At 45.9% G+C, this 14,347-nt stretch overlaps 2 protein-coding genes across 29 annotated transcripts in view; one reads left to right on the top strand and one right to left on the bottom strand.

Annotated features, from left to right (window-relative positions):
- The window catches only part of MLH1 (mutL homolog 1), a 49,044-nt gene that overhangs the window by 32,393 nt on the left and 2,304 nt on the right, over positions 1 to 14,347 (top strand). For 3 of the 7 annotated variants that reach the window (XR_001431388.3, XR_001431387.3, XR_008298086.1), the window contains exons 14-19: positions 2,928 to 3,036; positions 4,922 to 4,985; positions 8,868 to 9,032; positions 9,571 to 9,663; positions 9,933 to 10,046; positions 10,781 to 11,004. Coding sequence is in view for 3 of the 7 variants with exons in the window: in XM_027040630.2 (XP_026896431.1) it covers positions 2,928 to 3,036; positions 4,922 to 4,985; positions 8,868 to 9,032; positions 9,571 to 9,663; positions 9,933 to 10,046; positions 10,781 to 10,948 (713 nt within the window). In the remaining 4 variants the exon portion in view is untranslated. Of the gene's footprint in view, positions 1 to 2,927; positions 3,037 to 4,921; positions 4,986 to 8,867; positions 9,033 to 9,570; positions 9,664 to 9,932; positions 10,186 to 10,780; positions 11,104 to 14,347 lie in introns of those variants that run through there. The other 4 variants (XM_027040630.2, XM_015080803.3, XM_027040631.2 and 1 more) reach the window with 2 other exon arrangements.
- Positions 12,060 to 14,347, bottom strand: part of LRRFIP2 (LRR binding FLII interacting protein 2) — a 105,938-nt gene continuing 103,650 nt past the window's right edge. For all 22 annotated transcript variants that reach the window (XM_053221707.1, XM_053221706.1, XM_027040632.2 and 19 more), the window contains 2 exons: positions 14,232 to 14,336; positions 12,060 to 13,846 (listed from right to left, as the gene is read on the bottom strand). In XM_053221707.1, the coding sequence (XP_053077682.1) occupies positions 13,736 to 13,846; positions 14,232 to 14,336 (216 nt within the window). In that variant the 3' untranslated portion in view covers positions 12,060 to 13,735. The remainder of the gene's footprint in view (positions 13,847 to 14,231; positions 14,337 to 14,347) is intronic.

The raw sequence follows: 14,347 nt of genomic DNA, 5'->3' as shown, positions 1-14,347 counted from the left end.
ATTTCTTTTCTTTATAATCTATTTTTACCACCCCTATTTGTAGCCCTAAAAAATTTGTTTAGCCTGCAAGTTTTAAATTTTACATAAATGGGGGCGCCTGGGTGGCACAGTTGGTTAAGCGTCTGACGTCAGCTAGATCACGATCTCGCGGTTCGTGAGTTCGAGCCCCACTTCGGTCTCTGTGCTGATGGCTCAGAGCCTGGAGCCTGTTTCCGATTCTGTGTGTCCCCTCCCCCGTTCATGCTCTGTCTCTCTCTGTCCCAAAAATAAATAAACGTTAAAAAAAAATTTTTTTTTTTAAATTTTACATAAATGGAATCATACTGTGGTTTTTTTGCTACACATATATGTATGTATCTACGCATATGTTCCTAGGATTCGTCCATTTTATCACATATAGCTCTGGTTTACTTTTTTTATGTAATAGTTTCCACGTAGTGACTATTACTGCACGTTTGTTCATTCACTCTGCTGTCGAGGGACATTTAGAGACTCACATGGCCTCATCCCTGCTTCCTCATACTCCACCCCACTCTTGGACACAGGAGATTCAAGAGCTTGGCACGCAGGTTTGGAAGCTTGCTATGGGTATATATGTAGGAGAGCTACTCCTGGGTCATAAGATGATAAATTGTTTTTCAGAAGGGTCGGATAAATGTACACATTGTTGGATTTGTTCTGCTTTCTCTCCAGCATTTGATCTTGTCAGACTTTTTACCAGTTTAGTGTTTGTGAAATGGTAGCTAATGGTAGTTTTAATTGCATCTCTGTGAGTACTAATAAATTAAAGTATGTTTCCCCTTAAGTGCCTGTTCAAGTTTTTTGCCCATTTTTCTGTTGGGTTTTGGCCTTTTCGAACTGATTTGAGGAGTTCTTCATATATTCCAGATGGTAATCCATTACATGAAAACATCTTCTCCCAGTTTAGGACTCATCCATCTTTTCTTAAACAAACACTTGTTTCGTGAGCAGAAATTCTTAGATTTAACATAGGCAGATTTTATGAATCATTCTTTATAGACTGGCTTTTTAAATCTTACTTAGAAGATCCTTGCCAACTCTGGGATAATTAAAGATACACTCTTACATTGCCTCCTAAAATGCTTTGTGTAAATCCCTAGTCCTCCTGGAATTTGTCTTTGGTGGACAGTGTTAGATTCATGGTTTTCATGTGGATATCATATTGTTCCATAATATGTTACTGCTTGTTTGGAATTAGCAAATATTATTTGCTCATAATTCTTTCCCTGAGATCTTTCATGGTCTACCTGAAGCACATCCTTTGGTGAGGTCTTGGGTGGCAAACTGAGTTTTTTTTGGTCCAGTTCATCCGCATTTTGAAAAGTGTTTTGGCTGGTTTTAAAATTCCAGATTGGCAATTGAAATTGCCAGTTGGCAAAGAAATTACCTTTTCTTAATGCATTGAAGGTGTTCTATCATTTTTCAGCTTCTACTGTTGCTGCAAATCCAGCTATCGGTGTTATATTTTATTACTTTGTGGGTAGTCTCTCTTTTGTCTCTGAGTGCTTTTAAGCACTCTTTTTTTTTTTTCTTTAATGTTTTATTTTGAGAGAGAGAGGGCACAAGCAGGGGAGGGGCAGAGAGAGAGGGGGAGGCAGAATCCCAAGCAATTCCACACTGGCAGCACAGAGCCTGACTTGGGGTTTGAACTCAGGAACCATGAGATCATGACCTGAGCCAAGATCAAGAGTCAGACATTTAACCGACTGAGCCACCCACGTGCCCCTTAAGGTCTCTTCTTTAGTGTCCTGCAGTATCTCTGTGCACCAAATGTGGGTTTTGTTGGGCCTCCTGGAGCTGAGGCTTGGTGTCTTATGTCACTTCTGAGATAGTCTCTGATATCTTTGTCTTCAAAGTCAGCAAATATTGTCTCTCCCCGTGCCCTCTGCCCCTTCTGGAACTCGAGTTACATATTATCCTCCATGTTGCATAAGCTGTTCCCCATAGTTTTCATCTCTTTGTCTCTCTGTGTTGCATTCTGGATAATTTATTTAGACCTACATTCCAGTTAATTACCTTGCCAGCTTTGTCTAATCTGTTGTGAAGTCCATCTTGATTTTTAATTTCAATTATTATATTTTTCATTTTTAGAAATTTGAGTTCTTGGAAATCTTGATCATTTCTGATAGTCTCCTGCTACTTATTCATTATTTTAATCCCTCTTAAGTATACTGACCATACATATTTTCTCTTTTCTGCTGGTATTTCCAGTCTCTGAGCCTTTGCAGAGGTCATGCGGTTTCTTCTGGATTCTAATTCTTGGTGCATTCTTTGTGTGTTTTGTAATTTTTTGACTGCTAGTTCCTGGTATTTTATCTGTGGGGGATTATTTGAAGCCTGGATTGAAACGGAGAGTTTGCATTTGATTCTATCAGGGACCTGGAGGAACAGTCAGCCCCAAATCACGTCAAGCTATAATCTCCATACAAGGTTTTAGGCGACGCGCTCATCGGGGTTATAGATTCTCAGGGCTGTAATGTTTTTCTTTGCTCCCAACACCCAGACTTGAGGTGGGTAGAGTTTTGCCCACTGCCCTTGGAGGGCACGGGACACAGTATTTCTTCTCTTTGGCTGGAAGGTGCAGCTTCGCGTGCCAGGGAAGAGGTCTCCTGTGAGCCTCCCCATTTCAAACCAGTCCTAGATTTTTATTTTTCTTTTTCTCCCCGTCAGAGCCTGCAAAGTCTAGCATTCGTGATTCCTGAGCTTCCTCTGGTGCCTTTGGGTGAACCTGGCTTCACGCCTCACAGTACTTCTCTGGCTCCTTGCTTTGCCTTAGGTTGTGATCTTCGAGTATTCCTTCGTCCTTGGGCAGCTTTTTGTTGCGTCGTCGTCTCTAGTCCTGGGGCTTGGCGTGTTGGGCTGCAGAGGGTCAGATGTCATTACGTAACCTGCTTTTTGTCTTCCAGCTCTCCGAGAGATGTTGCACAACCACTCCTTCGTGGGCTGCGTGAATCCTCAGTGGGCCTTGGCACAGCATCAGACCAAGCTATACCTTCTCAACACCACCAAACTTAGGTAAATGAGTGAGTGTGTGAGGAAAGCAGGGCCGCTACAAGGGAGGTCTTGCAGGCACAGGCACAAAAGGCATGAGGTGTTTGGAAAGGTCCAGGTGGATAATGGTTTCAAATCCAGGCTCAGCCATTTACCATTTATGTGACCGGGGACAAGGTACTTTCCTAAACTGTGTCTCAGATTTCCCATCTGCAAATTTGGAAGTCACTACTTGCAGGGTTTTGTGAGGATAGGAAATGACGGGAGAAGCCTAACGTTTGGAAGCTTCTTGGAGCTCAGTAAATGTTGGCCCCAGTGAACCGGGTGTTTAGGGCTCGGTGCTGGTGAATTCTAGCATCTGCTGTGTGCAGCGGGGTACTGTGGGACGCAAGAGAAAGAAGACCTGAGGCCCCCTTTCCTCCTCCGTGAGCACAGCCAAGGCTTACCCTCGCCACCACACCCGCCTGTGGGGCTGACGAGCACAGAAAGGTGATCACAGCAGTGCCATTTGCTCTGCATGTAGCCGGCAACATTTCTGTTGATTGTTTCCACAGAGCTTGGTGGGTGAGCTCCTGGTGAGTCTAGAAGCTGTATTAAGTATCTCCTCGAGTAGGCGGCACAGAGGGGAGGGTGCTGCCACCCTACATCTACGAGACCTCGCTTGTCCCCGTGGGGCCCCTGCCCACTGAGCCCCGCGGTTGCCTCAGCCTCTGGAGCCTGTGAGCGGGGCGGCCACTGGACGTTGCTTGGGGGCGGCACGCAGATTGGGTGAAGACCAATCTGATCTCCCTCACCTAGAAACTGCCCTCGTGCAGCCGACTGTTGGCTCGTACATCTCTTTGGCTAAGAACTCACTCCTCCTACGCCCTTTTGGTGCGGCTCTGTCCAAGGTCCACGGTCTTTGCTTTGAGGATCCTTTGGCTTGTCCGGTGAGCGGTCTCTTACTAATGTGCCAGGAATTCGCCTGCCCTTCTTCCTGCTTTTCCAGCATGTGTGAGTGCATTTCCAAGGCTCCATCCAAATCACGGTTGTGGTCAGGGTCTTTCACTTCACAAACAGAAATCCAGGCCAGTCCCAGAATTTCAGCTAGTAATGAATGTGAATGGTTTCCCCGATTGAGAACCAGGTTCAGCGTGCAGTGTCTGGGTTCAGCTCCTTCCTTTTCCACCTTATTAACTCTGACCTGGGACAAGTCAGGTACTTACTGGGTGCCTCGGTTTCCCCACTAGAATGCGAGTGTACTGGATGCTTTGTCTACTTTGACTGATAATGAAAAGAAGTCTTTAAACAGCCCTGTGTGGTTCGGATTGCTTAAGAACTATAAAGTGCCATTTATTTCAGTGCTGTGTTGTGTAAGGGGTTCAGTGTATTGTGTACTTTGCCGCTGCTTCTGGAATGTTGCCAGCCAGCGCATCATCCTACACCATACACCAGGGTGGTCTAATTCTGCCTTGTGTCCACTGGTGATTATCTAGCAACTCTCCCACCCTCCCTATTCACTCCACACCATTTTTAATGGTGAATTGTTAAAAAAAAAAGTGGTTTATAGGATTCTTTGTAAGTGGGGAAAAGGTAAGCAAACAAAAATCCCTTAAATTTCACCTACAGGGCATTCAAGCGCCTCTTGCAGCACCAGGGGGTGGGGACAGAGCATGGGTGACTTAGTCTTAGTGCTCTTAGCTGCATGTGGAGGCCAGAGAGCCAAAGCCGTGGCTGGAGCACGCAGTGGGCCCGGCGCTGTGGAGGGGGAGGAGGTCTCCGTGGACCGCCGAGAAGGCTCCACAGCAAGGCGGAAGCGTCCCTTTGACCCATCCGTGTTTCAGGGGTTATTTCTCCCCTTTGTTCTGGCTGCTTGGCTCTCAAGCATGGATTCAGCCTTTCCTTAAAGTCACTTCGTTTTTATTTTCAGTGAAGAACTGTTCTACCAGATACTCATTTATGATTTTGCCAATTTTGGTGTTCTGAGGCTGTCGGTAAGTTTATTTCCTGCTTCTCACTTCTGAAAGTTCCAACAGCTGGTCATTTCTGAAAATAATATCTGATTTGCAGGATGTTAGATTTTTCTAACTATGCTTAGGACAGTGTCTATGTTGTATGATTTGTAGATGGAAGTGTCTTTAGTTATAACAGTTTTATACAAAGCAGAACAATCATTTGGTAGCCAAGCTTAAACACGTGTTTGTTGTTATATAAGTTAATACATATCTACTTAAGAAAACTTGTAAAGAGATAAAAATAGAAATAAACATCCTGTAAGGCCCATGACCCAAGTACAACCAGCCCCAGCTGACAATATCAGGTCATTTCTTGCAAGACTTTTTCATTGGTTAATTTTAATTTAGAATTAAAATACTACTATTTATCTATGTAGGTTTATGTCTTCTTTTTAGGGGTGACAAACTCTACAAAAAAAGCCTTCTGGGATTTTTCTTGGGAGTATCTTTAATTTACAGATAAATTTGGGGAGAAAGTCTTTTGTTAGATTTATCCCTTAGCATCTCACACGCTTCAACACAATTATAGATGCCATGTTAAAAATCTTCCAATTGTTTGTTGCTAGTACATAGAAACACAGGTGTTTTCGTGTGTTGATCTTGTACTTTGCAATCTTGACAAACTCACTTAGGAGTCCTAGTAGCTTTCTTACAGATTCCATCAGTTACTACGTGGCCTCTGTATGAAGAAAGGCACTTTTATTTTTCCTGTCCAGTCTGGATGGCTTTTCTTTTTCTTCCCTGACTGCACTGGCTAGACCCTTAGTACAATGTTGAATACAAGTGGTGAGCATGGAAATCCTTCTCTTGTTCCTGATCTTAGGGGCAGACACATTCAGCTTTCAGAATCAAGTATGCTTTCTGCTGTACGAAGAGATGAGATGTCCCTTGTGAGGTTGAGGAAGTTCCCTTCTGTTCTTGCTTGCTTAGAGTTTTTATTCAGGAATGGATATTGAGTTTTTTCAAATGTTTTTTCTGCACCTGTTAAGATGATTGCATGGTGTTCTTTTTTAATTTGTTAACATAATGAATTACATTGGTTTTCATGTTAAAAACCAACCTTGAAATCCTGGAATGAACGCTGCCTGTACATGATGTATTATTCTTTTTATATGTTATTGAAATAGATTTATTTTATTTTTTTAATTTTTTTAATGAAACTTATTGTCAAATTGGTTTCCATACAACACCCAGTGCTCATCCCAAAAAAATGCCCTCTTCAGTACCCATCACCCACCCACCCCTCCCTCCCACCCCCCATCAACCCTCAGTTTGTCCTCAGTTTTTAAATCTCTTATGCTTTGGCTCTCTCCCACTCTAACCTCTTTTTCTTTTTTTCCCTCCCCCTCCCCCATGGGTTTCCGTTAAGTTTCTCAGGATCCACATAAGAGTGAAAACATATGGTATCTGTCTTTTCTCTGTATGGTTTATGAAATAGATTTTCTAGAATTTTGTTTACAATTGTTACATATATATTCATGAATGATACTGGTTTTTATTTTTGTTGTAGTCTTTGTCTGGTTTTGGTATCAGCATAATACTGGTTTCATAGAATGAATTGGGGGGGGGCATCCCTTCTGTGTAGAATTGGTGTTTATTCCTTAAATGTCTAGTAAAATTCAATGAGGCCACCTGTGCCTAGAGATTTCCTCATGGGAAGGTTTTTAGCTACAAATTCAATTTCTTTCATAGATAACTATTAGGTTGTCTTTTGCTTCTTGACTGAGCTTTGGTTTTTGTTTCTTTTAAGGAGTTTGTCCATTGAAGTTTTCAAACTTAGTGGTATGAAGTTTTTCATAGTATTTTTTCTAATTCTTTTAAAAAAAAAATTTTTTTTTTATTCTTTATTTATTTTTGAGAGAGAGACAGTGAGATAGAGTATGAGTGGGGGAGGAACAGAGAGAGAGGGAGACCTAGAATCCGAAGTGGGATCCAAGCTCTGAGCTGTCAGCACAGAGCCCAACGCGGGGCTTGAACTCACAGGCCGTGAGATCATGACCTGAGCTGACGTCGGACGCTTACCCGACCGAGCCACCCAGGCGCCCCTTTTGTAATTCTTTTAATGTGTAGATCCTCTCTCATTCCTAATACTGGGAATGTATGTCCTCTCGTTTTAACCTAATCAGTGTGGCTAGAAGTTTATCAATAGTATTGATCTCAAAGAACTGACTTTTGGTTTCATTGAGTTTTCTCTATTGTTTCCCAGTTTTCTATTTCACTGGTATGTACTCTGATCCTTATTATTTCCTTTCTACTTATTTTGGGTTTAATTTGCTCTTCTGTTTCAAATTTCCCAAGGTGGAAGCTGAGGTCACTGATTTGACATCTTTCTTCTTTTCTAATGTAGGTGTTCAAGTGCCAATAAATTTCCTCTATGTGCTGCTTTAGCTGCCTTCCACAACTTTTGACAAGTCATTTTCGTTTTCATCCTGTTCAAAATATTTTATTTCCCTTTTGGTTTCTTCTTTGACCCACAGGTTATTTAGAAGTATGTTGTTTCCAGTGACTTGGAGATTTTCCAGTGACTTGCTATCTGTTATTGATTTCTAATTTGATTCCATTTTGGTCAGAGAACATACTTGAATCCTTTTACATTACTGAGACTTGTCTTATGGCCCAGAGTCTGGTCTGTGCTGATCCGTGCACACTTGAAAGGAATTTGTATTTTGGTCTCGTTGAGTAGAGTGTTCTAGGAATGGCAAGCATAGCAGGTTGACAGTGATGATCAGATCTTATGGATCCTGATTTTCTGTCTACTTGTTCATTTTTTAAAAAGGGTGGTATTGAAACCTCTGACTATCATTGTGAACTTGTCTTTTTCTCTTTCCATTTCCATTAGTTTGGTCCTTCGTAGACTTTAAAGCTGTTACTGAGTGTGTAAACGTTTAGAATCGTCAGGTCCTTTCATCAACTCCTCCATTATGAAAATTACTAACGATGTTGGGTAGGTTCCTAACATGCAAAAAAGTAAGATGTATGGCCACGGTAATGACAGAAGGGGAGAAATGAAAGACAATTTAGGCATCTTATTTTTAACCGTGTATTTCAGTCTTCCTAATCCGATGATTTACCTGGAATGTCATCCAACTTATTCACCCTCCCCCGTCGCTTTAGTTATCAGTGAGGAAGTAGAACTATGAAAGCAAGTGGAGTTCTTAGACCTACACAGAAGGCAGGTGCCTCCACAGGGCCTCACCCTGCCCTGTTCAGCAGGCTGTCACCTCTCTGTTGAAATGGCCATCAGTGAGGAGGAGCAAGGTTTCCTTGTGGATTTCTGGGTGTTTTCTTTGTGGGAGATGGAGAATGAGTGTTAGGTTTGGGGTTTCTCCCGTCGTCACGATCATGGTTTTGTGATTGTTCACACAGCCACACCTCGTCTTCATTCTGCACCTCGCTGCGCTTCACAGACATCGCATTTTTACCAAGGGGAGGTCTGTGGCAACTGTGCAGAGCAAGTCTGGTGGCACCGTCTTTCCAGCAGCATGTGCTCACTCCGTGTCTCTGTCACTTTGGTGATTCTCACAGCATTTCAGACTTTTTTGTTATTATCCTATTTGTGCACAGCACAAACTGATCAGCGATTATAACTCAGTGGAAACTCAGATGATGGTTAGCATTTTTTAGCAATAAATTTAGCTAAGGTATGTACGTTGTTTTTTAAGACACAGTGCTGTTTCACATGTAACAGACGTGTAAATGGAACTTTGATATGCACTGGGAAACCAAAAAATTCATTTTACTCCCTTTATCGTGGTCTGGAAGCAAATCCACAGCACCTCCGAGGCACGTGCACCCGTGGTGGTCTCACGGGAGGGAATTCAGGCGCCACCGGGACGCACGGTTAATGCTTCTCCCTTCTAGGAGCCAGCGCCGCTCTTTGACCTGGCCATGCTCGCCTTGGACAGCCCCGAGAGTGGCTGGACAGAGGAGGATGGCCCCAAAGAAGGACTTGCTGAGTACATTGTTGAGTTTCTGAAGAAGAAGGCTGAGATGCTTGCGGACTATTTCTCCTTGGAGATCGATGAGGTGTGTATTCTTCACCTAAGAGTCCAGTTCTGTCGTTGGTCCAAGATCAGGATGAAAAGGCTGCCCACCCCAGCACGGAGCATATATGTTCACATCTTCACTCCCAGCTTGCATTTCTGGGTTACACAACCGTTTTCTTACTCTTTCGTGCCCATTTCTGTTCCCAGAGTGAAGGACTCATGTGAGGGAGAGCTGAATCCCACGGTCCCGCAGGCCACAGATTATGCCAGGCCACTTGCCTTCCTTGTTTCTTCATCTTATTCGTTTAACCTTTGGGGCTTTCCATCTCCAAGTGTTGTTTAGTTGGTGAGCATATAGAAAGAAATAGTTGTTCTGGCTCATGTCAATACAGAAAGCTCGCTTTAAGTGCTTTGCTCTCCTGCCCCCAGGGCGCGGCCCAGTCAGGCACCTGGCCACCCAGAGTGCAGGGAGGAGGACAGGACCCGGAGGAAGCAGCGGGAAACTGAACTTGATTAACTGTAACCGTGTTATTTCTTGTCCCCTTGTCTTGGTTGGCCTCTCTTCCGAAAACGAGCAGGAAGGGAACCTGATTGGATTACCCCTGCTGATCGACAACTACGTGCCCCCTTTGGAGGGCCTGCCTCTCTTCGTTCTTCGACTAGCCACCGAGGCAAGTGACCAAGCCGACCCCAGGTGTGTGGGCCGGAGGGAGAGGGCACAGGGCCACACCTTCGTCTAGAAGGATGATGAAGAGGGTAGAACAGCCCAAGGCCCCCTTCCCCCGCCTCCCCGGGCAGTACTCGGCAGTTACGCTGTAGATTTAACACCTAAGAAGTAACATTTGAAAAGCTTTAAGTGGTGTGCAATCTCCACTTGGAAATGAAAGGTGTTTATTAAAGCCAGTACATACGTTGAGGTGTCGAATTCTCTTTGGACCAGGTGAACTGGGATGAAGAAAAGGAATGTTTTGAAAGCCTCAGCAAAGAGTGTGCTATGTTTTACTCCATTCGGAAGCAGTATGTATGTGAGGAGTCGACCCTCTCAGGCCAGCAGGTACTGTGGTGATAATGCCCATCAGCACCCGGGACGGGCACGGGCCCTCACACCACCTTTAGGAGATGAAACTGGCCGTTCCCGAGTTCCTAGGATTTCACTGCACGGGAGGGTTGGACACGGCGGTCAGCTTTTATTCGTGAGTTTTGCTTCCTTCTGCTGGTCTGGAACGATGTCGCCGTCAAATGGAAGGACACAGGCCATCCCGAGGAGACATGGGAGGCTGTCTCCATCGTTAGCCCGTCGTGTGTCGCCTCCGCCCTCCGGTCCCACGTCAGCCTCCCCGCGCTTGCCCGGCTCTGGCAGCCTTCTGCATCCGACTGCCGCTCTGCCGGGAAAGCAGGGCTGTACTGGGGCGGCGTCCCTGGCCCTTCTTACGGATGGGCTCGGCTGGACACACAAGGGCCTGGGTGAATGCCCTGCTTACTGCTGCCATCCAGACGTCATCGTCAGGATCAGACATTATGTTAGAGCCCGCTCTAGTAAACTTCCTCCCAAATGGAAACAAAGGTTCCATGCGAGCAAGTCTCTTCCCCGTGGCTCCTCTCTCACGTTCAGGCCTGTAGGCTCCCTGAGAGGCTGGCCAAAGAGGATGTGTCACCAGCACTGGCTAGAAAGCCCGTTGTAACCAGCGAGACTTCCCGGGCCCAGTACACGTCAGCCAGGAAACCATGCGCACCGGGATGGGAGCAGGGTGAACGGGAGGTTTGTGACCTCTAACGTGTCTCTTCCAGAGTGACGCGCCCGGCTCCTCAGCAAACCCCTGGAAGTGGACTGTGGAACACATCGTCTATAAAGCCTTCCGCTCACACCTTCTGCCTCCTAAACGTTTCACGGAAGATGGAAATATCCTACAGCTTGCCAACCTGCCCGATCTATACAAAGTCTTCGAGAGATGTTAAGCACCGTCACTCTTGGACTCGGGGGTGTGCGGTTCCTGCACTGTGTCCTGACGAGGGTAGGTCTTATGGCTGAAGACTCCCATCTGCCTTCTGACCCGTAGCATTCTTTCACCCTTGGTGGACTGACCAGAAATAAATTGTCAGACACATCCTAACATGATTCCTTTTTTTTTTTTTTTTTTAACGTTTATTTATTTTTGAGACAGAGACAGAGCATGAACGGGGGAGGGCCAGAGAGAGAGGGAGACCCAGAATCCGAAGCAGGCTCCAGGCTCTGAGCTGTCGGCACAGAGCCCGACGCGGGGCTAGAACTCACGGACCACGAGATCACGACCTGAGCCGAAGTCGGACGCTTAACCGACTGAGCCACCTAGGCGCCCGATTCCTTATTAATACTTGAGGGGGCTCAGTCGGTTGAGCCTCCAACTTTGGCTCAGGTCATGATCTTCGCGGTTCGTGAATTCCAGCCCCGCATTGGGCTCTGGAGCCTGGAGCCTGCTTCCAAGTCTGTGTCTCCCTCTCTCTCTGCCCCTCCCCTGCTCGTGCTCTGTCTCTCAAAAATAAATAAGTGTTAAAATAAGAATTACACTTGAAAGGTTCTGGATCCATTTTTACCTATAATATACCTGGCTGTGTTAAAAAAAAATCCAAAAGTAGTTTGAAAGCCCTCTGGGCATCTCGTAATTCTAAAAATGCCCTGAAGATTTTACAGTTCTTGCTCTGGTTTGATTCTTTGTGTATTCTGGTAAATTTCTAATACTGGGTGATACAAATTATGTGGGTTCACGTGCCTTTTAAAACAGGTCCTGGGGGCACCAGGGTGGTTCAGTCGGTTAAGCCCCAAAACTAGAGTCCTGAACTAGAAGAGGCTCTGGTGACACGGAGTATGGAGAAAGGTGAATCGAGGATCTGTTAGCACCCTCAGTAACCTAAGCTCATTAGTTTATTCGTAATGAAAAAACCTTGAGGGAAGACAGAAGTCCTTACGGAATCTGTAACTGGTGCACATTTTAAACCAGCCTCCTTTGTTAAGGGATGTGAACACTACCAGCTTAAGTTCTCATTATTCTGACCCGAAGGATGACGTAAAAATACAAACCCGAGCCGTATGTGCCACTACCGTCAGATGCCTTTAATACTAGCCTGGTTCACAGAAATGTGCCGTGTGCATGGGAAGAACGCCTACAGTTTTGAGGTAAAATCCAGATGACAAGACTCAGTAAAGAACGTTCCATGGAAAGAACAGGGAACCGTCCCTTAAGAAAAAGTGGAACCATTCCCTTTGGAAGAGACAAATCTGTTGTATCACAAAAGAAGCAGGATCAGGTTCTACCACGTAGAACTTCCAAAAAGTTGACAGGGCATCTCAGCAGCGGCCCTCCGGGAGCCCAGCGGGGCACAGGCTGAGTGGCCCAGGCGGGGCAAGGAGGGGTCACCTCACGGTGTGCTGGGTCCAGCTGTGGGCCCCCACCCCTCCTACCCCGGGTCCCACTACTACGGCTGCGAAAGAAATATGTAGGAAATCCCCCCGGACTCACGACACCGGTTCCATATTTTAAAAACAAAAGGCTAACTGCTCTGAAGAGGGTAATTCGCAGAGATTTTCTTCACATCCGAGTTAGCTTCAGGATGTAATTCCAAGTCTAACTTTGTTATCTTACGTGCCCTGGACTGACTTACTAGACTTCTCGCGGTATTTGTTCTGAACATGCAACCACCATCTCCACAAACACCTTGATTCTGAGAGCAGACGAGAATCACGGATCCTGCAAAGTGGCTCCATGATAAAAGCCTCTTAAACTGGGTACGTTTAAAGACGCGACTGAAGTTCTTAAAAAGCTGTATATTCCAGATTATTTTCCATGAGGAGGAGAAGAGAAGAGGGGCAGCGTTAAGAGGGACGTGGCTGCCCCGATGTGTTGAAAGGCTCCCGTAACAAAATGTGTCAGGAGCCAGCTGTGGTCAGCAAGAGGGTGTGTTTAATAGGGTCTTGGGCCGACTTCCCCCCCCCCCCCCCGCACCCCCCCCCCCCCGCCGGGCTCGTCTGAGGTTTCATTCCACAAATCAGCAGCAGATGAGATACTTTACACGAGATACAGCACAGGCGATGTTGACGACAAAGGGCCCTACTCTTACCTTAAGAGCGTCAGGCTTTGGACTTCCCCGGCCACATGCAATAAAGCAAGTTTTATATACACTCCCCGTATCCGTATCTTTTTCTAACATTTTCTTATATAAATTTAAATATTTTACAAAAAAAGGCTTCTTCCTCCAAACATAGAAATTTGAGTGAAACATACATTCCCCACGTGTGAACCTGTTTCTTCACTAAAATATAAACGCTATCTGATACGAAGGGTAAGTGTCTTTGACCGCTGGAGAGGACTGAAGTCTGAATTGCACCGTGGAGAAGGCACTTGTGTTTCCCGAGGTCTCCAGCCAAGTATCTCACGGGGCGCTCACAGAACCGCCGTCCTCTCGCCGTGACAAGAGCCCCGTCACGGAGGCCGCTGGGGGAAATGGTGAGTAAACTCGATTCTACAATTATGGAAATAAAAAGTAAAAACAGCACGGACCAGTTCTTAGTCTAGAATCAAATTACAAACGAAATCCAAAGCGTTCATTCATGAAGATTCAAACCTGTTTCATTCTCTCATAAATTATAAAATACAAAGGTGGCTATTTTACTGACAAGACTCAAACAGTACAGAAGGGGGTTTGTGTCAATGGACAGAAAGTCCCCCTGGGCGGGACCCCGGGCGCGGCTCCCGGGCGGAGGGGCGCCTCCTACTGCTGGGCCAGAAGTGCTGTCCTGTTGGCCTTCATCTTTTCCAGCCGCTTGGCCAGGTGGCTGTTGGTCATCTCCACCTCCTCGATCTTGTCCAGTGCCGTTCGTAACTGCGGACAGGGAGAGCCCGGTCACTTGACACGATCACACACAAAACCCGGCGCCACTTCAATGCCCCTGTCTGCGAGACGGGACCCGCTGGCGGCGCTGAACGGGGACACTGAGCGTGGATCACAGAAAGGACAGACAGACAGCAGGTGGAGGAACAGACCGGCGCTAAAACAAAAGGGAAACCTCTCCTCTTCCTTAGTCTCGAACTGACCGAAACATACAAGTAAATAAATGGCAGTCACCGTGCAGGTCAAAACCCACCACGGAACAGGGAGTTCCTAAGGGAACCCACCGCTGTTCCCTTAGGACTGGACCCAGGATTCAACTCCTGACGCCGCGAAGGATCTTTACGTTTTAGGAACGTGAGCGCGCAAAAGCAGGTACCTCTCGCTGTAGCTTCCTCTTCTCCGCCTTCAGTTCATCTTCCACTTTCTCCGCATTCTCGGCGGCGGTCTTATACCTCAGCACCTGGCCCTCGAGTCGGCTGACCTGACAACAAG

The sequence above is a fragment of the Acinonyx jubatus genome, chromosome C2 (genome assembly GCF_027475565.1).
Source record: "Acinonyx jubatus isolate Ajub_Pintada_27869175 chromosome C2, VMU_Ajub_asm_v1.0, whole genome shotgun sequence".
In the NCBI taxonomy this organism is placed as follows: Eukaryota; Metazoa; Chordata; class Mammalia; order Carnivora; family Felidae; genus Acinonyx; species Acinonyx jubatus.
The sequence above is the reverse complement of the archived record's forward strand: the minus strand, read 5'-3'. Positions and strand labels throughout refer to the sequence as shown.